This window comes from Bos javanicus, chromosome 3 (assembly GCF_032452875.1).
Source record: "Bos javanicus breed banteng chromosome 3, ARS-OSU_banteng_1.0, whole genome shotgun sequence".
Taxonomy (NCBI): Eukaryota; Metazoa; Chordata; class Mammalia; order Artiodactyla; family Bovidae; genus Bos; species Bos javanicus.
The window spans coordinates 10,695,629-10,722,670 of record NC_083870.1 but is presented as its reverse complement, the minus strand read 5'-3'; the positions used below and the strand labels follow the sequence as shown (position 1 = coordinate 10,722,670).

The 27,042-nt window shown below is 44.8% G+C and overlaps 1 protein-coding gene and 1 long non-coding RNA gene across 5 annotated transcripts in view; one reads left to right on the top strand and one right to left on the bottom strand.

Moving 5' to 3' along the window:
• The window catches only part of LOC133238766 (uncharacterized), a 102,249-nt gene that overhangs the window by 61,771 nt on the left and 13,436 nt on the right, over window positions 1–27,042 (bottom strand). The gene's annotated exons all lie outside the window — the stretch shown is intronic.
• Window positions 21,518–27,042, top strand: part of CADM3 (cell adhesion molecule 3) — a 36,066-nt gene continuing 30,541 nt past the window's right edge. Inside the window, exon 1 of one of the 2 annotated variants that reach the window (XM_061402209.1) lies at window positions 21,518–21,763. In XM_061402209.1, coding sequence (XP_061258193.1) covers window positions 21,682–21,763 — 82 coding nt within the window. In that variant the 5' untranslated portion in view covers window positions 21,518–21,681. The remainder of the gene's footprint in view (window positions 21,764–27,042) is intronic. The other variant, XM_061402218.1, reaches the window with a different exon arrangement.

The window sequence follows — 27,042 nt, the reverse complement described above, 5'->3', positions numbered from 1 at the left end:
TCCTTCCTCATGCTAACTATTTATGATTCTAAGAGTCATTATTAACAATAGACATAATGATGATAAAAGGATTTTGAACTTCTTATCTCATTTTAGCATCAGAACAGCCCTACATTATGGAAAAAGTGATTATCCTTATGCTCCTTTTACAAAAGAAAAACCTTGATGAAAGACACCAAGTGACATACCCAAAGTCACTTAGCTCAGAAGTGGTGGGGCTGGGGAGCTGTGTTCCGACCTCTGCCACCACTCCACAGGAGGCATCCACTGAGAGGCACAGGGTGCCCGTATGATTTGTCCCAGGAAGTGAGATTCTGAGAATTTTTCTCACATTTGTGTTCAGAGGGGGACAGCCTAAGGAAGGACAGGAGGGCCTGGAAATGGCCCCAGGGTAGAGGAGGAGAGAGAGGTAGAGGAAGAAGCTATGGCGTTTAGAAGACAGACAGCAGCATTGGGTAAGGCAGCTCTATGTAGGCCCTCCTTTAGTGACTCACTCCCCTTTCAGTTACCTTAAGAAAAACACAGGAAACGTTTATCTGCCGTCCAGATAAATAAAATAACTTGCTTGAGATCAGTCAGTTCATCATTCACAAAGCTGACACTTAGTTTCAGGTTTCTGACTCCTGCTTTGGTGCCTTTTTTAAAAAAATCAATCATCAAGACATCTTTTAATGAAATACATCAACTAACAGGTAGGTGAAAGCACATTTTAACAGATTCAATCCTTAGATAAAACATAGCACTCATTCATCTCATATAAATGCAAAATTTTAAAAACACTTTTTTTTCCCAGGACTTCTCTGGTGGTCCAGTGGCTATGACTTTGTGCCACAATGCAAGAGGAGCACAGGTTCAATCCCTGGTTGAGGAATTACATCCCACATGCCAAAACTAACACCTGGCACAGCCAAATAAAAAAATTTAAAAAAATTTTTTTTTTCCTTGTAATGAGAACTCTTAGGATGTACTCTTAACTTTCATACATAACAAAGAGCAGTGTTAAATTTCAGTGCCATTTTTATTCCTTTATGGTATCACTGCGGAGAAGACGATGGCACCCCACTCCAGTGCTCTTGCCTGGAAAATCCCATGGATGGAGGAGCCTGGTAGGCTGCAGTCCATGGGGTCGCTAAGAGTCGGACATGACTGAGCGACTTCACTTTCACTTTTCACTTTCATGCATTGGAGAAGGAAATGGCAACCCACTCCAGTGTTCTTGCCTGGAGAATCCCAGGGATGGGGGAGCCTGGTGGGCTGCCATCTATGGGGTCGCACAGAGTTGGACACGACTGAAGCGACTTAGCAGCAGCAGCAGCTGCATGGTATCACTGAATAACTCTTGAATCTTCAACACAGTGGTTATGCATTGGGTATGGGGAAAGGAAGGGAGAGGAAGACCAAGATGCTAAAATCAGTTAAGTATTCAGACTAAACTGATAAATTAGAAAATCAAAAGCATTGAATAAACTCTTCCCAGGACCACTGAAGGCTCCAAATGGAAAATGAGTTTAAAATAATTGCCTCATTTTTAACCTTATGCATCAGTTGAATTTTTACCACATGCTCTTATGACACTAATAAATTTTTTAAAATAGTTTGAAATTAAATTGATAATGCTAAGTGAGTACATGCTAGCTCTTTATTTTCTATATTTCTGGAGTCTATAATTTTTGTCAACCCTCTCCATCTGTAATTACATAGATTCATAAACTCGTGACCATAGAAATTAAATTACTTATCCAAAATTACAAAAATAGACTAACCATTACGGTGCAATTGGAAAACTACAGACTTTAAAGTCGGGGTTGACCAAGGTTTGAATCTCAGTTCTCCAACTTACTATGTGATGATGGGCACCACGGGGCACCTAAATGAACCTCTCTGAGGTTTGAATTACTCTTCTGATTTCTACAATGCACACAAATAATAATGCCTTTAAGGAGTAAATGAGATAAAGGATGAGAAAATCCTCAGCAGACTACTGCCAGGCAGCCTCCATTTTTATAGAGAAGAGCTTAGGCTCAGGCTTTCTTCTCTTACCCCCTACCCATTCCTCAATTGACTTCAACCAGGATAATGCAAAAATGCCCTCGCCAAATTCGACAGTCTCACTTCACCTTTCTGCAGCATTTCACACCACTGACCACACCTCTGTTCTCTCAAAAATGTTCACTCCTCTGGTTTCTGTGACAGACATTGCTCTCTTCTAATTTGCCACCCACTTCCCAGTGCCCCCCACCCCCGCACTTTCTTTTTCAGCCTCCTTCACGAGGCCCTCCTCTTCCTTCTTAGATATCAGTGTTCTACAGAGGACTGTTTATCAGACGGCCAGTCAGAATGTTTAGCAGCATTTGCATAGTATTAAATAGAAAAGAAATGATAGGCTAGATAAGACAGGATGACACAAAAAAATACATCAGAGGGCATCACTGTCTAAAAGGACTATATACTGTTTCATAAAATGTTTTGTTTGAGTTACATGTACATGGATTTGTGTGAGTGTATGTGTTCTGGGGCATAATAAAAACTAATTTTTTTTCTGTGGGTTGTGGTCAAAAATACTGCCCTAAAGTATGCCTTTTTCTCTCCTCATATTTTCACCATGAATGATCTTAAACACCCCCACACCATATACTACCAACTATGAGCTAAAAATGCCCATACCCGTATCTGAAAGCCAGACATCTCACTTGAAAGCCAGGTTGATATATTTGGCTGCCCTGAAATAGCCATCCCTATGTGACTCACAGGAATCTCAATTGTAAAATGTACAAATCTGAGCTTATAGTTCCCCATCAATCTTCTGCTCTTCCTGTTCCACCTATCTAGCTAATGGTAGTGCCGACTCATTTATTAATTTATTTATTCCACAGGCCCATAAATACGTATCATATACCAGGAAATGTGCTAGGCATTTGAGACACAGAGATCATGAAGATACTGTATCTGCTCTGGATTATGGTGAGAAACAGAAAATAAACAGAATCATAAAACAAAACAAGCTGAATGATTGTGAGGTAGGTCCAGTGTGCTATAATATCCAAAAATATGGGCAAACTAATCCAGGCTGCGAGGCCTGAGTTTCCCAGAGCTGCAGACCTAACCTGAGTTCTAAAGTAAGAACTGTTGTTAATCAGAGCAAAAGAGGTTGGGGCGGGGAGAGTGTATGGTTGTGTGTGTGCTGGGGAAACACGGAAAGGAAGCCACACTAAAGACTTTGGAGGGGAGAGGACAAGCAAATAGATAGCTCTGTGTGCGATACTGCAAGATATGAGGGGTTGCTCAAGTCCAAAGGCTCAGGCAGGGAATGACAAAGAATATGGCTGGAAAGACCACATCTTAGAGACCGTTATATGTCATGTTAAAGGGCTTCGATTTTCATCCTGCAGCAGATGCAGAGGCAGTGAAAGGTTTTAAGTAAGGGAGAAACTATGATTTGATTTGCATTTTTGATAGATCACTCTAGATGTTGCATGGTAGATAACTTCAAGAGGTCACAGCGAGGAGGCTTTGGCAGTCATCAAGGTAAGTTATGATGAGATCTGGACCCCAGAAATAGAACTGATTACACAACAGCAATTGGAAAGAAGATTGATTTGATATATCCTGGGGAGAAGGAACAGACCATCCAGTCACTTAAGCTGGAAACATGGAGCCTGTCAACGCTCTTTTCCTCACCTTTATCTTCCAAATTTAATCAGCTACTGAGTTCTACCAATTCTGCCTCTTCACTAGCTCTCAAATCCATCCCTCACTCTCCATTCTCACTGCTTTTAGTTCCTTTGTTTTCCTCTTTTTAAACCGCGGTGATTTGAAAATGTTAGTAACCCCTCACTTGTCTACCTGTAACCATCCCTTTTCCCCTTCCACCCATCTGCCATGCCACCAACAAGAGCAATTGTGATTTTTCTGGAAGGTGAAACCCCTCAGTGTTCCCCTGTGGCCTAGTTCAGTTCAGTTCAGTTCAGTCACTCAGTCGTGTCCAATTCTGCGACCCCATGGACTCAGCATGCCAGGCTTCCCTGTCCCTCACCAACTCCCGGTGCTTGCTCAAACTCATGTCCATCAAGTCGGTGATGCCATCCAGCCATCTCATCCTCTGTCGTCCCCTTCTCCTCCTGCCCTCAATCTTTCCCAGCAGCAGGATCTTTCCAATGAGTCAGTCCTTCACATCAGGTGGCCAAACTATTGGAGTTTCAGCTTCTGCATCAGTCCTTCCAATGAACAGTCAGGACTGATCTCCTTTAGGATGGACTGGTTGGATCTCCTTGCAGTCCAAGGGACTCTCAAGAATCTGCTCCAACACCACAGTTCAAAAGCATCAGTTCTTCAGTGCTCAGCTTTCTTTATAGTACAACTCTCGCATCCATACATGACCACTGGAAAAACCATAGCCTTGACTAAATGGACCTTTTTTGGCAAAGTAATAATGTCTCTGCTTTTTAATATGCTGTCTAGTTGGTCATAGCTTTTCTTCCAAGGAGCAAGCGTCTTTTAATTTCATGGCTGCAGTCACCATCTGCAGTGATTTTGGAGCCCCAAAAAATAAAGTCTGTCACTGTTTCCATTGTTTCCTCATCTATTTTCCATGAAGTGATTGGGACTGGATACCATGATCTTAGTTTTCTGAACGTTGAGTTTTAAGCCAACTTTTTCACTCTCCTCTATCACTTTCAAGAGGCTCTTGAGTTCCTCTTCGCTTTCTGCCAAAAGGGTGGTGTCATCTGCATATCTGAGGTTACTGATATTTTTCCCGCCACCTACAATCTGATCCCTGCCACTTTTTTCAATTCACTTACTAATATTCTCTACCCCTAACCCCATTCCATGCCATGCCAAAGTACTTAAAGTTCTCTATAATAGAAACCCAAAAAAGCTACCACCAACAACAAAAAAGCTGTTCTAGTCCCATGCTAATATGCTTTGAGATGCAATGCTTCCTCTTTCTGAAAGGCCCTTCCCTTCTCCCCACCCTCACATCTTCCTGGAGGATTGTTTCCCTCCTGGAAAATTCAGCTCAGCCATCTCATTTTCTATCACATTTCCCTGACTTCCCGCACAACCCTAAGCAGACTGGATTCCTGTGCAGGTGGCTATTGGAGCACTGAGGACACTGTACTGCAATCAATTTTGTTCATGTCTGTCTCCTAAATCAGATGGTGAGCAACTGAGTTCCTTCTAACTCATCAGTCTGAGCAGTGTCTGGCACATGAGAGTTGCTCAATTTATATTTTTTTGGGGGAAAAAAACTGAATAGACAAACAAATTGACTAGAACAGGTTCTCTGCCCCCCTTACCCAGAGATTGTTCCATGGTATCACAATCATTAATTTTTTAATGGAAATATTAGAAGGAAATCCTTAAAATGAGACCTAAGAACTGGAGACGTTTCCTGCTGTTCTACCTCAAAGGGTAGTTGGAGCATTCATCTTTCTCCAGAGTGCCCGTGTTTACATCCAGTCTACTGACTACTGCCCAGTAGATGGTTCCCAGAAGCTTAAAGAACATAATTTAAAACAAAACTAATCTTCCTCCCTTCCAAAATACTTCACCCCACAGAAACAGTCTCCTATCTCCACTACTTGTTCCACGCTGCAGCATTTTCTAAGTCCATCAGTCAAAACCCCAAACTGAGAGTGGCCCCTGCCTTCTGACTCCCGGCCCTCCCATCACCAACACCAAACTCAGAGTCTCCTTTCCATTTCCAATACCATCGCCCAACTCAGGACTGTCTGATTTTGTTCCTGGATTTCTAAATCAGCTTTGAAGGACCTTCTTTAGAATAAGCTCTAAAAATAATTCAGAATCTGAAATCTCACTCCCATCCTCCCAAATAATAATTCTCCAAGTTTAATATGTGTTTGAATAGGAGGGGCACTCATCGAGTGAGTACTATGTGCCAGGCACCATTCAAAGCACTCTAAGTAGATTAATTTATTTAAGCCTCACATCACACAACCCTAGGGGATATGTACTACTATTATCTGTATTTTCCATTCAAGGAGAATAAGATATTGAGAGGTTAAGCAACCTGCCCAAGGACACACAGCCAGTAAGTACCTATTCATCTACATCAACACACATTTTCATATGTTATATGTGAAATATAACATACACAAACATGCCTTTTTAGTTTTTTCTCTTACCTTACACAATAGGGATAACAATATGTGTATTATATTTGCATTTCCTCTTAACAATACATCTTGGTTATCTTTCCTTGTTGGTACATATAAATTCACCTCCTTCTTTTTAACTATTAAATGTTATTACAACATATGACTATAGCATAATTTATTTGACCAATTCACTGTTGACGGATATTCAGATTATTTTCCATTTTTCACTACTGTAAACAATGATGTGATTCTTGTACATAAACCATGGCACTCATGTGAATAGATCTATAGCACAGGTTGGTGGAAATAGCACTACTGGTATTTCCATTTTTAATTTTGATACATCCTGCCAATATATCTGCAAAAAAGACTGCACCAATTTACATTCTTACTAACAATAAATAAAGGTGCCTGTTTTCCCAAATGCTTTCCAACACTGGATATTATCCATCATTTTAATTTTTAAAAATCTTGGATTTCTTTGTTGCTTTACCTTGTATTTCTCAAAATTCACATGGAGCAGATCTTTTCAGATGTTTATTGGACAACCATACCTTTTCTAAAAATTCCTACTCATACCCTTTGTGTAATTTTCTATCGAATTGTCTTTTACATTATTTATTGAATATTCTACATATTAGCAATTTAAAACTTGGCTATGTTATAATTAAATTATCACAATCTGTAGCTTACTTTTAAATTTTGCCTTAATGGCATCTACAAAACAATCAATTTTTACAAATCGTACAGTAACCTTCTGTATAGCACAGGGAACTCTGCTCAATACTCTGTAATATTGAGAAATGGGAAAAGACCCTGAAAAATAATAGATATATGTAAGCTGCTGCTGCTGCTGCTGCTGCTAAGTCGCTTCAGTCGTGTCCAACTCTGTGTGATCCCGTAGACGGCAGCCCACCAGGCTCCCCCGTCCCTGGGATTCTCCAGGCAAGAACACTGGAGTGGGTTGCCATTTCTTTCTCCAATGCATGAAAGTGAAAAGGGAAAGTGAAGTCGCTCAGTCGTGTCCAACTCTTAGCGACCCCATGGACTGCAGCACGCCAGGCTCCTCCATTCATGAGATTTTCCAGGCAAGAGTACTGGAGTGGGGTGCCGTTGCCTTCTCCAAGATACATGTATACGTATAACTGAATCACTTAGCTATAACCTGAAACTAACACAACATTGTAAGCCAACTACAGCCAATATAAAATAAAAATGTAAACGAAGAGGGAAAAAGAGAAAATAAAAATCATGTAAACCAGCCAGCCCTTCCTTTTAGAGATTGTGAGTTTGGGGGTCTCACATAGGAAGGTCTTTCCCACTCTGAGATTAAACATACTTTCTATAGTTTTTAACAATTTCTTTTAGTTTTGTTTTATTTATAAAATTTAGCTTGTCAGTCCATCTGAAACTTATTTTTGTATATGGAATAAGGAAGGGCTTGAGCCCACCCCAACTGTCAAATAGATATCAAACTATTGTAATGCCATCCATTAAGTAGTTGAATCTGGGGCACTAATTAGAAGTATAGTGTACGACATAGTGTATTATTCCTCATACACTAAATTCTCAATTGGTTTGTGACTACTACACTCTCTCTTGTTCCTTGAAACTATCTACATATTTCTATGTCAATGCCTCAACATTTTCACTGATACATTTTTTTCACGTTCTTTTATTTTTTAATTTATTTTTAATTGGGGGAGAATTGCTTAACAACGTTCTGTTGGTTTCTGCCGAACAACACCACGAATGGGCCATAATCACACAGGTACCACCTCCCTCTTGTGCCCCCCTCCCCTCGCCTCACCCACCCCTCTAGGTCGGATATAGAGAACAGACTTGTGGGCACAGTGGAGCAAGCAGGATGAAAGGAGAAAGTAGCACTGACTTACATCCACTACCATGTGTAAAACAGATAGCTCCTGAGAAGTTACTGCTGCAATTTTAAAGTAACTTAGGGACAGTGGGAAAACTCACTATCACCTCTCCACATGTTTTTTAAACACTGTGGCTATTCTTGACTTTATTTTCCAATGGATTGTTAGAACTGACTGATCAAGTTCCATAAAACAAAACATTGGAAATTAGCATGGGATTGCACTGAATTTGCAGATTCAGAGGGGGAAAAGAGTTAACGTCTTTGCTGCACTGAATCTGAGGATTAAGAGCAATTCATTCACATAACATTCTGCTTCAAAAAATTTTGCCACTGACATTGGGATAAAGGTAAAACTCTTCAGTATCTGATTTTCATATCCTATCCTCTCAAATTTGGCTTAAAGTCACCTCACTGAATTTATTTCCCTTTACTCTTATCCACAAAGTTTCTCAAAGTAATCCTTCATTACCTTTGCTAGGCATGCTCTGCAATTAGAAGAGAGAGAAAGCAGATATATCTTTTGTCCACACACCTTCCCTCTGAAGCACTGGCTTTGTGGGTCTATCTGCGGTCCACCATCACCCTTCAGCAAAGCAAGCATAGGTGTATTCTCTCTTATTAAAAAGCTCCGATGTTGAGGGCAAAAGGAGGGGATTTCTATGATTAAGTAACCTATGACAACATACTGCTCCTTCAGCATTCCTAGACCAGAAAATTTGGTGTCGAACAGGACAACAGATAACAAGATCCAGAACTTGAAGAGGTCTCGTGCGCATACATGCTAAGTTGCTTCAGTCATGTCCAACTCTTTGTGACCCTACGGACTGTAGCCTGCCAGGCTCCTCTGTCCATGGGATTCTCCATAGACATGTTCACTCGTTCAGACAACAGAAAATGAAATGGTCAGATGGCATCCCCGACTCAATGGACATGAGTTTGAGCAAATTCCTGGGGATGGTGAAGGACAAGGAAGCCTGGTGTGCTGCACTCCATGGGGTCAAAAAGAGTCGGACACGACTTAGCGACTGAACACATCCAGGGAGACATGTTCCCAGGTCCATGGAGAATCCCATGGATAGAGGAGCCTGGCATGCCACAGTCCATACAGTTCATACAGATCAGTCCATATAGTTCCCCTGATCCTCTTCCTGACCCATGAATCGAACCTGCATCTCTTATGTCTCCTGCATTTGCAAGTGGGTTCTTTACCACTAGCACCACCTGAGAAGCCCTTGAAGAGGTCTTACTGGCCCCCAAACTTGTAACATTCAGGATACATTTCTCGCAAAATCTCTGACAAGAGTAGATGAATATTAAAAAGCATCAGAAGAGGTTAGAAGAACTAAGATAGTAGTACCTGAAGAGAAAAGACTGAAGATAAACTGAAAAATGCTTCAGAGGAGGTGGGAGGGAGCCAGTTCAGCCAAGAATCTGGCAAGAGCCTGCATTACAACAAAGCAGCCACAGAGAGGGAGCAGAGGACCAGGAATGGCGAGGGGTCCGGGTGACCACACGAGGGCAGCAGAGAGCAAGCTAAACAGAAATGCTCTGGGTAAGCGTGAACAGGTTATTGGAACCAAACGAGTCCGTATGGCCAAAGTTATGGTTTTTCCAGTAGTCACGTACTTATGTGAGGGTTGGACCACAAAGAAGACTGAGTGCCAAAGAATTGTGGTGCTGGAGAAGATTCTTGAGAGTTCTTTGGAGTGCAAGATCAAACCAGTCAATCCTAAAGGAAATCAACCCTGAATATTCATTGGAAGGACTGATGCTGAAGCTCCAATACTTTGGCCAGTGAAGAGCTGAATCACTGTAAAAGACCCTGATGCTGGGAAATATTGAAGGCAGGAGGAGAAGGGGATGACAGAGGATAAGATGGTCAGAGGGCATTACCGAGTCAATCAATGGACATGAGTTTAAGCAAATTCCTGGAGATGATGAAGGACATGGAAGCCTGGTGTGCTGCAGTCCATGGGGTCAAAAAGATTTCGAGAACAACTTAGCGACTGATCAACAACCTAGACCCAAAAAGTGCTTTCTATTCAGACAATGGGCGCAGAGAAAGATTGTACTGCACACCAGCACACCAGTAGAACAGAGAAATATTCCACACATATCTGCTCTAAGGTGAAGGGGCACAGAGAGAGGTAACTAACATGGGTTGAGTTCTTAGCTAAGAGTTTTGCATAAATGTCTTCATTTAATCTTCACGACAAGATGGAAAATAACAAAGTGGAACACTTCACAAGTGAAAAGATTGATCTCAAATAAAGGAAGTGGCACAGTTGATATTCAAGCCCAGGAAAGTCCAACTTCAAAAGCCATGCTTTGCCCTGCACTATGCTATAAGAAGTCAAGAATGGCTCCTTGCAGCTGGACCCAGAGCCTGTTTAACTTCCTTAGAAGAGGACACACAGCCACTCCTGGCCTCCTTCGTCCACACCACACTAACCAGGGTTTCAGGTGGTGAGAGGTAGTGGGGCACTAGTCCACAAAGAAGCCTTCAGACTGGACTCTCTGCTGGCAAATCTCATCAAGTGTCACCCGGCAAGGGAATGCTACTGGACGGGTAGCAAGCTCCAGAATTTCAGGGCACAGAAAGGTCTTAGGACCAACATGGATCACAAGTGATCATGAGTCAGCCAAGGAAGACAGCTTAAAAATCAAGGAGAGCAGAACAATATACAAGAGAGCCTGGAACTGTGTCTCATGTTCAACTCATAACCATCAGCCATGGCCTCTCTTAGCTCCCGGGACCTGTTCTGAACTCAACTATCTAAGAGGAAAGAATCAGGGAAGAGGTTCTGAAATGATAAAGGAATTGGCAGAAGGTTAAGAATTAAGACACTTTACCTGACATATAGGAGGTTGAGGAGCAATTTAATAACAGTGTTGCAGCCTCTAGAGAGATGTGTCCTAAAGGCTAGGAAAGAGAAAGAGGTCTTCTTTCATGAACCAGAGGGAAAAGCCTTATGATAGTAGGAGGTTTTTGGTTGTAAAATCAATGTGTCAAATGAAAGAATGTGGACACTCTTCCAGATGTGATGAAGGAGAGAGTCCTCTTCCATGAATTCGTTCAAACAACATTTAATAAGCACTGATTCTGTGGCAGCAACCTAATGTGCACCATCCTTTCGGTTTCTGCCAACACAACTTGGCAGATAAATTGACAGGGTTTCTTTCCTCATGAAGCTTGTATCTACTGGGAGAAGGAATACAGACAACAAATAAACCAAAGATAAATTATTTTTAAAAATAGCAGAAAATGCTAACTGATCAGAGAAGGAATCCACTTCAGTAGTCTTGCCTGGAAAATCCCATGGACAGAGGAACCTGGCAGGCTACAGTCCAAAGGGTTGCAAAGAGTCAGACATGACTGACAACTGAGCAGAGAAGCTAATGGATTACAAGGGAATGGGAAGGCTTCTCTGAGGAGGAGACATTCAAACTGAGACGTGCAAGCAAGAGCAGCTTTGCATAGAGCAGAGAGGGAAGTTTAAGATCAGGAGGACCAGCCAGTGCAAAGCATTAGGGTGGGCATGAGCTTGGTTGTTAGAGGTACAAAAAGGACAAGCTGGGAGTGACAATGTGGCCGAAAGGTAAGACGAGGTCAGAGACACAGGCAAGGGCCAGATTGCCGAGGGTTTTACAAACAAGGTCAGCCATCACCGAGAGGAAGAGTCGAGGAAATTATCTGTTGAAAGATTCAGTGATATGTTTTGGTTTTAAAACTTAACACAATAGACTATTTACAGATATAGTTCTCTCAGTAATTAGTGAGTTCCTTGTAAGGATCCTCAAGCTGTGGGGTGCTGTTTCTCAGGAATGTCAGGACGGAGGCGTCATCTGGGAGCACTTAGTAGCAGTGAGGTCAGGAATTTTTATTATTACCCTATGGAATGAGAAACTCCAGGATACCTGTATTATTTTTAACCAGTGCCCCCACCTCAGGGCTTCCTTGATATCAGGACTTCTCTGGTCGCTCAGTTGGTAAAGAGTCCATCTGCAATGCAGGAGATCCCAGTTCGATTCCTGGGTTGGGAAGATCTGCTGGAGAAGACATAGGCTACCCACTCCAGTATTCTTGGGAGTACCAGCTCAGCTGGTAAAGAATCCGCCTGCTATGCAGGAGACCTGGGTTGGATCCCTGGGTTGGGAAGATCCCCTGGAGAAGGGAAAGGCTACCCACTTTTGTATTCTGGCCTGGAGAATTCCATGGACTGTATAGTCCATAGGGTCACAAAGAGTCGGACAAGACTGTGTGACTCTCACTTCACTTTCCACACAAGTCTTATGATCAGGAACAGGTGGATGTATCGGTTTCTCTGCATGACCAAGAACTCCATCAGTTAATGTGTAACTTGTAGGAAATTACCAAATTTCCTGAGCCTCATTCTTCACCTGTTAAAATGGGAATGTGAATACCTACAAGATACAGGGCTATACATGAAGACTGAGTGATGTAAGCACATGCAAAGTGCCAGGCACGCAGGAAGCGCTCCATGGATATCGAAGGACAGTGTGACCAGTCACCCTTCAGTATCCACAGGGACTGGTTCAAGGCCCCCACCCCCGCCCCAGGATACCAAACCTGCAGATGCTCACATGCCTCACAGCTGGCCCTCCGCATGGTCAGGTTCCGTATCCCCCTATACAGAGGGCTAACTGTATGTTTGTTGGGAAAACTCCACATGTAAGTGGACCAGGGCAGTTCAAATTTGTGTTGTTCAAGGGTCAACTGTATATGAACTCCATGCATGAATGAAAAGCTAAATATATACATCCAATTCATTCTCTGCAATCCTGTTTTGAGCCTGCAGAGAGCTCTCTTACCACCGGTAGAGAGCCCGGATCTCAGAGAACAGAGGTGAGATCTGGTACCAAAACCCAGTCTCCACCCGCTGCCTCCTACTTAGCCTTTCCTCTCCCCTCCTGCTCAACTAGCCTAGCTATTCAGACTCATGACTACCCCATCCCTTCCCAGCCCTTCCTTCCCCTAAAATGGGAAAGAGCACGCTCAACTTTCCTTCCTCTCCAGCCTGGCCTGGAGATGACCCCAGCTGCTTGCTGGAGAGATGGTCTGAGTAATGGTTGCCCTTAAATGGAGGCTGTTTCTGCCAGGAACCGTGTGGAGACCAACCTCATCCCAGTTTGTCTGGATTTTTCAATTTTAGCACTGAAAAGTCCTAGAAAATGCCTCTGGCAAGCTGGGACAGCTGGTCAGGGTACCTAGCCCCTTCTGCATACAACTTAACGTTGCTTGGCACCACTGCTTGGGTCTGTATGCTCCACAGCATTGTCTACACATTGTCTATATACTGACGTCTGGGTCCAACTACAGTAGCCTGGGGTTATCTCCAAACTACCCCTAGGATGGGACAAGACCACCCTCAGTGGGTCCTACTCAATGTCATGGAGCTGGATTGGTGGTCCCCAGAATGGTCAGGCTTCTGAGTCAAATGCTGTGTAGTCTGCAGTCCACCCATCCACTACGGCCGGAGTTACCACCCTACAATGCAAATCCGACCCTGACATTTCCCTGCTAAAACCCTTCAGTGACTCTTTGTCGTCGGGATAAAAAGCAATCTCCAGCAAAAACTCCCTTCACAATCTAGCCACAACAGATGATTCTGTTTCTTGCTTTTGGATATGCTGTTCCCTTTTGTGATACCTTTCATTCCTTTTACAGTTGGCCAACTCCCTAGTCATTTATTAAGGTTTTCTATAAATTTAAGCCCTGCCTCCTCCCCGATTCTAAGATGCCTTAAATATCACTGCACTGTCGCATTTATCACATGGTAGAGTGATTCTGCATTCGCCTATCTTTCCTACTGGACTATCAGTTCCTTGAAGGTAGGTTTCCTGACTTACTTATCTTTGTATTCTCTAGAGGCCAGCACTAGACATGGCATTTTTAAAATATTCACTCTTACTAATGATTCTAATAAGTAAGCCATTAGTGTCAGTTCAGTTGCATCCATAAGTATTATCCTATCCCTGACCCTTGCATTATTCCTCTTAGACAAGATGAGGCTCAAAACCAGGGTGGGAATTGGAGATGGGGTAAGAGCATCCACTGATCATTTTGTTTTGTAATTATAAAAATGAAACCTGGGTTTATAGATTTCTTTTTATAGACCACAACAGAACAGCTGGGTCAAAACAGCCACTTTTAACTAGCACCGTGTACTGCACATAAAAACTCAATAAACTATAAACGCATGAACTAATGATAAAAGAGTTCCATTCTGGACAAATGATTTTTTTGTCTTCTTATACTTAAGTGTGACTATAAAATGACAAAACCCTTATTTGATTTTGTTTGTACTAACAAATAGACCAGAATGCCACTGCTTAGAAATTTTCTAGGACTCTGGGAACTGCCTTCAGAACCAACATATTAGTCAACCTCTAAGCCATTACTATTACTTAATAGGCAACTCTCATCTTTCTTTGTATTACCCAACATGAACTGTCACTTATCCATAAGACTTGGATCCCAAAGGCCTTTGGCTATTTTCAAAATTAAAAGCTAACCTCCAAGGATGGAAATTTTCCACAACTGAAGATATGCAAAAGGAAATGGCAGGCTCTAACTCAATTCCAAGAATTACAAAATGTTATCTTAAATAAGTGGATGAAAATATGTGTATTAGAGTCATTCACCTAATTTGGGACACACTGCATCTATATGAACACATACAAACTCAGGGAGTATACCAACGAAGTCAGATTATATACATGTTTGTGTTTCTGAAAAAAAAAAAATTGATCAAGCCTGTGTGTTTGTAAATATATCACTGCAGCTTAATTCAGTAGAATTAACTGAGAATCAGCTATTTTTCTCTTTCTAAGCTAAGCACTGGGAATAATAAGATTCATGAAATATCATTCTTGCCCTCCGTGAGCTCACAAAAGAGAAAACATGTAGACAAACTATCACAACACAGGGAAAAAGGTGTAACAGCCGAAGGATATATTCAATATGATGGTAGCACCTAGCGAGGAGTGATTAACTCTGTACAGGAGGCTTCACAGAGTCAACGACACCTAATCAAAGTTTGGATGAATAAACACAAGCACAAGTTTCACCAGGCTTAATGAGATGGGCAATCCAGGTATAGAAAATGGTATGCCTAAGGACATTGAGGCAGGAAACAACGCAGAGAGCTCGGGAAATTACAAGCCCTTTGATATTGCTGGGACCCAGGATGTAAGGGGAGGGGTGCAGAGATCTTTTGTTGGAGAGGCCACAGATATCCATGTAACCAAATGTGTATTTTCGTTTGTGGATGATTCTGTGTGCCTACTGTCTTTCCCATACACATCAATCGGGCTGTAGCCGAAGCAACAGCGGCACACATACTCATTACCTGATTTTATTTTTGCCTGAATTTATCACATAAAACTTCCCAGGTCTCCACTCATATTTGTTCTATTCCCCTATTATGCTCTCCCCTTTCGCTCACTTCCCCCCATTTGCTAGCTATCTTGCTCCTTTTCCCCTTGTATAGTCGCCTCCCATATCCATCTGAGTCCATCTGTGGTCTTATAGGTCATCCTCCTTTCTAATATCAAGCAACTCCCCTTTTCTCCTTTAGAACAAAGCTCATATGACCTCCTCTCTAACAAGCCTCCTTGTCTAAGTCTAGTAGTTAAAAATTGATGCTGTATAGTAAGACGAATCTGTCTTGGAAACCTCTGTCTCTCATTCTACTTCTTTGTGATTTTGGCTTCTCTGGGCCTTGCTGTCCTCATCTGTAAAATAGGGGTAAAGGCATACCGCATGGGGGAACTTGTGAGTGTTAAAAAGGACAAGAAAGAGTTTAGCATGGAACCTGGCAGGTCACTGTTAAGTCTAAGTTGATACAGTAATGTCCGACTCCGTGTGACCCCATGAACAGCAGCCCACCAGGCTCCTCCGTCCATAGGATTCTCCAGGCAAGAATACTGGAGTGGGGTGTCATTTCCTTCTCCATACTTACTATAGCGTTGGCCCCAACGTTCATTTGGGTTTTTTGTAACATTTCATTGAAAACCCCAACAAACTTTTGGGCCAATCAATATGTTTCCAGGAAGTCACAGATCATTAGCCTTTAACAATTATTGTTCACGATAAATTCAAATTGTCTAGAGAGCTTCATGTCTAAGTCACATGCATATATATGGTGATTTCACTGGTAGGTGTTTATTTTGACTTTAAGTGCTTCATTGTGGGAGGTTGGACTGCTGTGCTGCAAAACTCCAATGGGAACAATGCCCCCAGGGGTGGCTCAATTTGGAAAGTCTGGGGAGGAGAGAAGCCTTTTCCTTTTACTTTGCTCCTTTTAGTTTGATTATTTTAACTCTATAAACACATGACTTTAATGTTTTAAAGTGGCAATGGGATTTCTGGGCAGGGAAAATTTGGGCTTTTTGTTGGCTTGTTTGGTTTCTATTTTGTACCACTATTTATTTTTTTTAAGCTTAACTAATAATATACTCTCAAGACATTCAGTAATTTAGAAGTTATTCAAGTCAAAATTAGTTAGGATTTTAGGAAAAGCCCAATCAGAAAGTATTTGTTAGCAGAAAGAGAAATGAACACCAACAGTGGGCTTGGATTCACTGTTTACAAATTACATAATCTCATTAAACCTTTGTTTCCTCATATCTGTAATGCAGCTAATAATCTCAGCCACATTAGGGTATTTCAGGTATTAAATGACATACCGTACAAGTAAAGGGCCCAGTGCAAAGTCTGGCATACAATAGATTCTCAAAAAAATGGTGTGTTAGTTGTTCAGTTGTGTTCGACTCTTTGCGACCCCGTAGACTGTAGCCCACCAGGCTCCTCTGTCCATGGGGATTCTCAGGCAAGAATACTGCCATGCCCTCCTCCAGGGGATCTTCCCAACCCAGGGATTGAACCCAGGTCTTCTGCATTGCAAGCAGATTCTTTACCAGCCGAGCTACCAGGAAAGCTTCCCCCAATCCCCACCCCCCAAAAAATGGTACCTATGATCATTTTTATTATGAACAAGTTGCTGTCCCAAATTGGTTGCTTACAACAGGTTAGAATTAAGATGCTGCTTAAAATTAACAATTAAATTGGAGTTGGTATTGGGATTAGTAGTTAGAGTCTATAAAAGATTAGGGTTAGGGTTGAAATTGGAATTCAATTAAGGTTAGAATTAAAACACATACAAAGGTTTTTATTAAGGATAGGGTTAATTAAGACTGGATAATAGAAATAAGAAGCAGTATGAGGAATCCTGGTTTGCTTGTGTGGGAGACTAAAGAGGAAAGCAAATGTGGAAGCCTGTGCAGAATTTACTGATAAAGAAAAAGTCATACAGAGGCCAAGGGTTAGAGGGCAAAGCAGAACTGAGCCAGAGTTCGGAGTTTTTCTTCTGCAGGTGCTCTCGCTTCCCTCCTAGATGAATATGTAGTGTTCACCCCACTCAGGCCAAGTCCCTGCCCTCCTCCATCCCCAAGAGGAGCCACGTGGGGAAAGGAATGCCCAGGGCCCACACAGCTGCATCCAGCCCAGAACCAGTGCCAGAGCCACATTCCTCACCCCCAGCCACCCAGGCTATTGCTGAGTGGACAAGGGCACCCAGGAGCCAGCACTTGCCTTCTCTCCACTCCCCTTCTCTGCTCCCCCCAGTTCTCACTGTGCTGACCAGTTCTTGAATCTCATAGACAACCCACTCCAGACTCTGTGCAAGTCTCTGGGAAACACTGATTGTATATCATAGCATTTTACAGTGAAAAGTAACCATAGAGATCACAATCCAACATGGATACTTTTATTTTACCTGTTTTCGGGCTGAGGATAATCCTTGTAGTTCAGGCTTTCTTTGTAAAACTCTATTCCTAGTGAATGGGCTGCCTGTAAGAGGCTGGGTGCCCAGGGACAAAGAGCATTAGAGTGGTTAGAGGTAAGGAGCTATTCCAAATGGATCCATCTGCCTCTGCAGGAGACATGACCCTTTCACTCTGAGACAGCCAGGAGTGAGAATTCCTCAAAGTGGACACTCCCAGAGAAAAACGATTCTCCTTATCCCTCCTGCTCCCATGGGTATATCTGCCTTATTTATCCAATACTGTAACCCCTCTACTCCACAGCTGTGTGAACACAGAAGTCACCTAAGTCCTCTGTGTTTCGTTTTCTTTATCTGTTCAACAAGGGGTATTCATTAGGTAATCTTGAAGGTCCCTTACAAATTCTAATACTCTTTTATCCTGTATTTCTAAAAGCCAATGACTGCTTCCTATTCCCAGACCCTAAAGTGCTGCCAAGATGATGCTGATGATGCAGAAAAGAGAGAAGGAACTAGTAGGAAAAGAGCATTCCAGAGTCTCATTTGCTCATGCTTAATACTCTCCACAAAAGCTCTCCCCCTCTCCTCCCACCCTTGGTTCTCTTCCCTTGCAGTTACAGTAGAGGGTGGGGCCAGACCAGCAGAGTCATTAGAGAATTAAAGGACAGGCAGAAGCGGATCAGCAGAGCAGCAGATGGAAAAGGTGATTAGTTACAGAAGCTTGGGACCTAATCCTACATCCTAGCGTCCCAATCCCACCCATCCCCACTCTCATTCCCCTCAACGCTAACCTGTCCTCTCTTAATCCCACTTAGATGATCTTTAAAACTTCTAGCTCCAAAGATAACACTCTTTATCCATCAAGACTCTTTAACTAGGATAGCATGATTCTTCTCTGAAGCTTCATTCTCCCTTTGAAAACACACCCACTCATTCCTTTTTGCTGCATGACTAAGTTCACGCCAACCTAATCCCACCTTAGTCAGAAGGTCCATTTTCCCCTGTATCTTCCCTCCTGCCTATCCCATAGCACAGCCTCTCCTCTTTCTTATACCAGGTGTCCTTATTGTATCTTTCAAGCACACTTCTCCTTCCATCTCTGACTCAGAGATTTCAAGGCATCAGAGAACCCCCAGGGAGACAGAGAACCCCAATGCAGCAGGACAGTTTGGAGTCACTGAGATGAGTCAAGGTAGGCAAGTCAGACAACCCAAGGTGGTCAAAAACTGTCTTATAAATAATTTTTAATAACCACCCAGACACTCAAGAAATGTTCAAGAGGTAGGCAGAGCTCTTCTCCCAGAAACCATGGGTAAACTCCACAAACAGAAGAAAAACAGAGGGGCAGCTTTCTGGCTATCCTTAAGGGTCTTCCTGGAGAATATTCTCTCTTGTCCTCTCCACCAGTGACTAACATATATATCGAGCTTTACTGATTACTGGAGAAGGCAATGGCACCCCACTCCAGTACGCTTGCCTGGAAAATCCCATGGACGGAGGAGCCTGATAGGCTGCAGTCTATGGGGTCTTGAAGAGTCAGACATGACTGAGCAACTTCACTTTCACTTTATTGATTACAGGGTACCTTCCACATCCTTGTTCCCTGGTGGCTCAGAGGTTAAAGCTTCTACCTGCAATGTGGGAGACCCAGGTTCGATCACTGGCTCAGGAAGATTCCCTAGAGAAAGAAATGGCAACCCACTCCAGTATTCTTGGCTGGAGAATCCCATGGACGGAGCAGCCTGGTGGGCTACAGTCCATGGGGTCCCAAAGAGTCGGACACGACTGAGCGACTTCACTTTCTTTCCACATCCTTGTCCTTGAGTTACTAGGGGACAGAGACATTAAGTCCATCACAGACAGCTGCAAAAGCTGTCTGAGAGGGGGAAAGATTACTCAAACATTGAAGATTAGTATGGTGATGCATAGTCAGTGCAGAGAGGGGATGGACCCAGAAGTTAGAAGACAGGCACCCAAATCTCTGATCTAGGGACAAAACTGGCCTTCCAGGATTGGCTGTTGTTTTGTTGCTAGGTTGTGTCCAACTCTTTGTGACCCCATGAGCTGCCCTGTCCTTCACCGTCTCCCAGAGTTTGCTCAAACTCACGTCCATTGAGTCAGTGATGCCATCCAACCATCTCATCCTCAGTCATCCCCTTCTCCTCTTGCCCTCAATTATTCCCAGCATCAGGGTCTTTCCCAGCAAGTCAGCTCTTCAAATCAGGTGGCCAAAGTATTGGCACTTCAGTGCCAATATCCAATGAATATTCAGGGTTGATTTCCTTTAGGATTGACTGGTTTGATCTTGTAGTCCAAGGGACTCTCAAGAGTCTTCTCCAAGACTACAATTCAAAAGCATCAATTCTTTGGTGTTCAGCCGTTTTTATAGTCCAACTTTCACATCTGTACATACTACCCAAGACTAGAGGGCATTTCAAAAATTATATTATTCCATGTCCTGGCCAACACTTGTGTTTTCTACTATTGTCAGTCTAATCTTGGATAGATCAGTTCATACCCTTTGAATCTCAATTGCACCTGTGTAATAAGGATTGTATCAAATATTTTCTAAAAAATACTCATATACATAAAATTCTTTGATTCAGAGATTCTAAAATTTAGGAGTGTATACCTAAGAGGTAAGTTGGAGCAAAACTGACTCAGGAGGATCTCTTTCTGAGATCTACTAAGACTCTTCCAGAGATCTTCAATCACAATTTTTAAAAAAAAAAAGCAAGCCCCAGGGGCTTGGAATTCTTGAGCCAAGAGCAAGTACAGACACCCTACTGCTCTCATTCATCTAGCATCTGGCCTCAGGGGCAAGAAGCCACATAAGGTCCTTAAGAGAGTAGCTTCCTGAGAATCTGTAGATCACACCATTCACCTAGAATCTTACTCACTAAAACTTGAAAAAGGAAGGACAAGATCCTCTGAAATATAAAGAAGAAACATATTGGGAAAGGTTGGGAGTAAAGTCGGGGAATAGAAAGGATTAAGGGGGAAAACCACTGAGATGCGTTGTAGGCTGCTCAGTTCGGCAGAATCTGAAGGGAAACCGCTGATGTTAGACTGGGAGTAATTTCTTTGAGGGATTGAGGGAAGTGTTGATTCCCATGGCCTGGGGGCTTGCTGGAAGATGCCTTTCAAAGGAAATTGCCTGGGGCCACAAATTGTTGCTGGACGTCTAAGTAGGGGCTCTTTCGTCAGAGGAACTAGGGATGTTAGTGCTTTGGAAAAAGACCAGGGTAACCGGTTACCCATTGCAGAGATGTCCCTGGGCACACTGTTGATAGGGGCACCCTAGGGGCATCCCACTCCTGGGGATCCCCAGTTGCCAAAGGAAGGAGGGCGGGGCCGAGAAGCTCTCGGGCTAGTGGGCACGCCCTAGCCCAGGCCTGCAGTGGCAGCTCCCGCCAGCTGGCCCCAGGCCCTGCCCGACTCCCCTCCCTCCACCTCAAGTCTAGGAGGGGTGGGCGCCGGGTCCCACTGCTGAGCCAGCTCGCTCCCTCTGCTCCACGCCCGAGCCGGGCTGGTGGAGCTCCCGGGGGAGAGGGTGGAAGGCACCACGACGGCGCGGAGGGGGTGCGGCAGGCGGGGGGAGTGGGGAATGCGGCAGCCGGTCCCCCCCGCGACCAGCCCAGCCCCCCGTCACCCCCCCTCCACCTCCAACCGAATGGTTTGCTCCGAGCGCCCTATTTAATCCCCGCGACTGCAGCAGCGCCGGCTCCCTCCCGGTCCCCGCCTCGGCCCCGGGCTCCGAAGCGGCTCGGGGGCGCCCTTTCGGTCAGTGGCGTCGTCTACCCCCCTCCCCAGCTCCAGCCCCCAGGGACCCAGGCTCGCCAGCGCCCTGCCAGGGAGCCGGCCGGGAAGCGCGATGGGGGCCCCTTCCGCCCTGCCCCTGCTCCTGCTTTTCGCCTGCTGCTGGGCGCCCGGCGGGGCCAACCTCTCCCAGGACGGTGAGTGAGGGAGGGGGCGGCGCCAGGGGAGGTGGGGAGGGGCCGGGGCGGGGGCTCCGACCGGCGGAGGGGGCGGAGGGAGCCCGTTGGCTTTGTTTGGAAGCGGGGGTTCGAGTCGCCAGCCGCTCCTGATACCCTGTGTCTGTCTCCGAGCATCCGTGTCTCTGTGGATCGTGGGGTGTGCCGCGTATGCCCCCTCCTTGTACACCGTCGAGTGTGTCTGCGTGTGAAGTCGCAGATTTGGGTCTGTTACAAGCCGCCCGGGGTCTGGTTGTGTTGCTGTCCGTGTGCGTCTGGGTGTGCGCGTCTGTGTTGGTGTCTGGCTGCGTTTCTGTGTCAGTATCTGTGTGTATGTCTGTGTCAGTGTGTGTTGGGGGCGGAGTGAGATTTGTCGCTGTTTCAGTCAGGGCGTGTGTCGGCTGTTTGTGTATGTATGTCTGGAGGGGTTGGGTAGCCAGTGCGGTCCCCTGAACTGCTGTATGCAAACATTCCTGCTCCCCCGACCGTCCCCCCACCCGCGGCGGAGCTCCGAGTGGGCAGGGAAGGGGGCCTGGGTAAGGCTGTGGAGGGGGGCGTGGGCAAAGAAGTGGGGGGCTTCTCTCCGGAGCAAAACAACAACACTGGGCGGAGAGGGCCCCCGGATGGCAGTGTCCCTAACGGTGGCAGAAGCTGGGAAAAGAAACCCAGACGGGAGCGGAGGAGGGGGAGTAGCGGGAGGGAGACTGGGCAAAAGGAAGACTGAAGATATTTGGGGAGGAGGATGCATGGAAAACCCAAAGCTTTCCTGGGCTGAGAATTGATTTTCCAAATTTGAGGTAAGGTGTCTCGCCTAGCCCCCTCTGCTTCAGTCAGGAACTCAAACCTTCTTGGGTTAGTCATGGTAGAGAGCTGAAGGAAGAGAGTGGGGGGAGAACGGAGGCGGGGCCAGGGGTGAGGGGGCTAGGGACCCCCTCCCGCCCTGGACCGGGCTATGTAGGTCAGCGCTGTGGGGGCACCTCAGCTTTCTTAAAGGTTGCTGACGCTTAATGGGATGGCAGGGGACAGTTTGTAGGGAGACCGGGAAGAGAGGCACAGCTCAGAGCCTCAGGTCCCTGGAGGAGGGAGGGCAGGCGGTGAAGGGACTAAAGGAATGCATCCTCCAGTCTCCGCCGCCCCTGGCAGAGGCGGACTGGGCTGGGGGAGGGGAAGGGGGACCGGGACCTCTGCGGAGCCAAGGGATGTGGGGAGAGTGAGGGGGAGGGTGGTGGCCTATGCCCGGCCAGATGCCAACGAAAAACAGAAAGAACCGCAGGGGAGGAGAAAGGGGAGGCGGCTCCTGGGCGATGGACCCAGTGGCCAGCAGGGATGGGCACAGGGCGGGGCGGGGGTGGAGAAGGGAGGGGTTGAAACTGGGGAGGATGATGTAGAGAATTTCATCTGAAGGAAACAGGCGAAGAGCCAGGGTGCTGGAGGAATACTTGCTCCATCTCGCCTGACCTGCTCCCCAAGTCCTATCTCCATCATGAAGAAGGAGCTTCTGGTGTTATGGGGACACTGGGCAGCTTGCGAGCTGGCTCCTTCTACTCTGTATCCATTCACACTCCCCAAGGGAGTTGCTACCCAAGTCACCACAGGGCAGAGGCCCCATCTCTCCCCTATGTGGAACCCCCCTTCCCCTGGACAGCTGTACTGATGACCCTACTCACTGAGGAGGTGAAGAGAGTCCTGCGGGAGGGCAGGCTAAGTGCAAGGCAAAGGAGAGGTTGCTGGGTGCGGTGCACATACCCAAATAAGGACTCTCTACTAGGCCTTGACTTTCACCTGAAGCCCCTGGCCTTCCCATTCTGCTAGCTGTGTTTAAGAGAGACAAGCGTGACCCAAACTACCTCTGTTTGGCAATGGGAACTGATGGGGCAGGCTGGAACCTCAACAGAACAAAGTCATCCCAGAAAGCTGTGAGCTCTTCAACTCTAGGATATAAACAAACACTGGAGAAGAGAGTAATCTGTGTACTAGCCAGGTCTTTCTTCACCAACTGCACTCTTCTTTCTTAGTCCTGAATTTGGGGGCTCAGCCCCTACTCAGGCTTAAGATTTAGAGGAAAAGAAATGCTTTATCCTTCTAAATATATATATACCTCTCATAGCAGTGGCTTGACGGAAGAGTGGAAGCCAATAAATTTTGAATGGAGAAAGAATGTCTGGAGGAGGGATTGAGAATTTAGAGATGGGTTAGATCTGTTCCCAAAAAAGAGTCAAATCAAGCATCATTGTCGTTCTACAGCATCGTCTGTCCCGACAGTGGACATATGTCTGGTTGTAATGTCTCAGGATGCACTGATGCAGAAGAGACATGACCATGTACCATCTTCTATCTAATTCTACTTCCTAGCTTCGGGATCAGAACAGCCCCACTCTGATGTGGGAGGCAGGTCTACAGATTTAATACTCAAGGGTGGCAGTCCTGATGACCATTCTGCCCAGGCTCACACAGAAGGTGTGTCTAGGACCCCTGACTTGGGGTTCCTGAGGGCCCTGGGCAGGGAGCTCAGTGGCAGCACACACAGCTCCCTGGAGTACAGCATACACTTTTTAAGATTTCATCAGACTGAACAGGGATTGAGGCTGGAGAAGGGCAAACAATAGTTATCTGAACCTGACGATTAGTGCTGTGGTTCGAAACTCAGGAATGGTTTAGACATTCTGAGTGAGCCACCTGCCCCTTCCTTCTCACATTTTTTCACTAGTGTTGGCAGAAGTTGGGAGTTCCAGGTTTGGGGGATTACAAGGCCCGTGAACTTAATGTATCCTGTGGTTGTCTCTGGTGAGCTGTTCGACATTCAACACTGTGACCAACGTCCCTTGGTTCTCCTTTTTCAAATTTTTTCCAGCACTCTGTGAGTTGATCTGGTACAGAAACTGACAGGTGGGCAGCTTCCCTTTCCTTCAGATCAAGATACAGCAGTTTAACCTTGGAGTGTACTGCCTCACACATGAACATCTTTCCCTTCCCAATGACCTTCTGTATACTGCCGTCCATTCTGCAGCCCCCTGGCCAGCTGCCCAGTGTAGAGATCATGCCCAATGTGCCGGAGAAGTCCAGCAGGCATTTGCTCTAGAGCTGCCCACGGATCTGCTTGGCAGACCTACTGCACCCAGTTTCTTTTCCTGGTTGCAGCTGTAGCTGTTCTCGTTCTGTTCTCTTCCCAGTTGCAGCTGGGAATCCTTGGGAAGGAGATGCTCTCCCTTCAGATGTGGCATTTTCTGGCACAGAGAAGCTGGAAGCATCAGAGAGACGCTGGTAGCGTAGAGTTTAGTTTATTCCATACAGAACCAGTCTGTCTGATGTGGGACCCAAGCTGTACATATCAACTGCCTATTCCAGCAGTTATACCAAAGACTCTGTCCTGAGCTCTCCCTGGGGCTCGGCGGCACTGCTGGGCTCAGTAGTTTCTTCTGGCACAGTGGTTTTCTCACTTTTATCTTTAAACATGTGAAGGTTCTTTATCAAATAAATAAAACAGATCAAAGGAAAATTACTCTTTTTGAAACAGAGAAGTAAGACCTGAAACCCTCTCGCCCTTCTTCTTGACTTCCCTATACTTACTTCCCCTAATCCTTAAGGCACAGAGGTTCTGCTACATACAGTTTGAAATCCTCTACCCTAGACTGACAATAAATGAGACAGTTCACTATCCTTAGGTTCTTGTTCTCTCTCTTCCTCTCTCTCCTCTTCCAACTGAGCAAGAAAGGAGGTCCAAATCTAATTTCAACAGTGCCTTGTTGGAGACAGTCACTATTTACTTGAAGAATGACTCATAGTTCTGCAGCCATAAAATTCCACAGATGGCATCTTTTTGGTGTTCTGGTCACTCTGAAACAGCAGACCAGGTCGTTGTACCATTGCTCTGAAAATTCTTACAAGTGATTTTGGTACCCCTTGCCATCGCTGCTTTCTTGGAGTCCAAATAATATATACTGGAATCAAAAGCTTCTTGTCCTTAGGTCACAAAAAATAACCTAAGGAAAAAACCCTCACAGTTATCATCAGAGAAATTATACCCCGGGGGATGAAGCTAGTCACATTCTTTGTTGTTTCCTACTCCAACAGAACCAACTCAACAATCCCTTTTTTGTCATCTATTTCTCAGTAATGGAATTTTACTGAAGAATGGTAATCTAGGCTCCAGGTTTTCCATGAATGCAAGCTGTAGAATGCACCAGTTCCTAACTGACTACTGAATGAAAAAGCCAGGGTATTTGAAAGTTTTGGTAATTATATCTCTCCTTTCATCTTTTATGCTACAAGTTAACACTTCCTGTTTCATCACTGGCTATAGGTCTATGCACTGGAACATTTTGTTTCCTGGATGAGGTCATGTCCTAGAGACCCATCCATAAACTCTGAGAATAGCAATCCTCATGAGAATGCTTATAAGAGATAAGAGAGAAACAAACCACTAGGAAAAAAAAAAGCCTGGAAAAGCAAGCCATCAGAAAAAGATTCAGGTCCCTAATAACTCAGTCAAATTAAGAGCAAATACTCCATCTAACTGAAAAATAGGGAAGAACCAGTCTGGAGTCAAAGACCTGCCTCTTCCTCTAGAAGCAGCAGTAGAGATGATTTTTTATCAGCTCAGAACCAGCTGATGCTCAGGGATTTTACAACCCAAGTAGAAAACCAATCCAACCCTGTTACAACAAGGAGATCCATCCATTCTAGCACCGAGATAAGAGTCTTGAACACATGAAACGGCTGAGTTTTGTTTTTGTTTTTTTTTTACAAAATATAAGCTCATTAAAGCTATATATTCTTCACTGAAGCAATAAGCACTGAAAGAGAGCTATCTGTCCCTTTACCAAAATTTCCCTAAGTCTAAAGAGAGTGGCCAAATTTCCCAACTAACACAAAGACCTCTCAGTCCTGAGGACAATACCCTTTTTACAAGGCATAATCCATTATGCTTTTCCATGTATGATCAGGATTGGACTGGTCACATCAATTTGGGGTGCCTTAGAGCGTTTGACTGATACATGCCATGCCCTTTGTTTGTTGTTTAGTCTGTAAGTCCTGTCCCACTCTTCTGCGACCCCATGGACTGTAGCCCACCAGGCTCCTCTGTCCATGGGATTTTCCAGGCAAGAATACTGGAGTGGGTTGCCATTTCCTTCTCCAGGTCCCATACCATACCTAACGATAATACACATTTTGGCTTCCTTATGTCTAGTGTCTCTGAGGAGACACAGGCTTTGTGGCACTGTTTCCCACATTTAAAGATACTCTAAATGTCATTCATAATT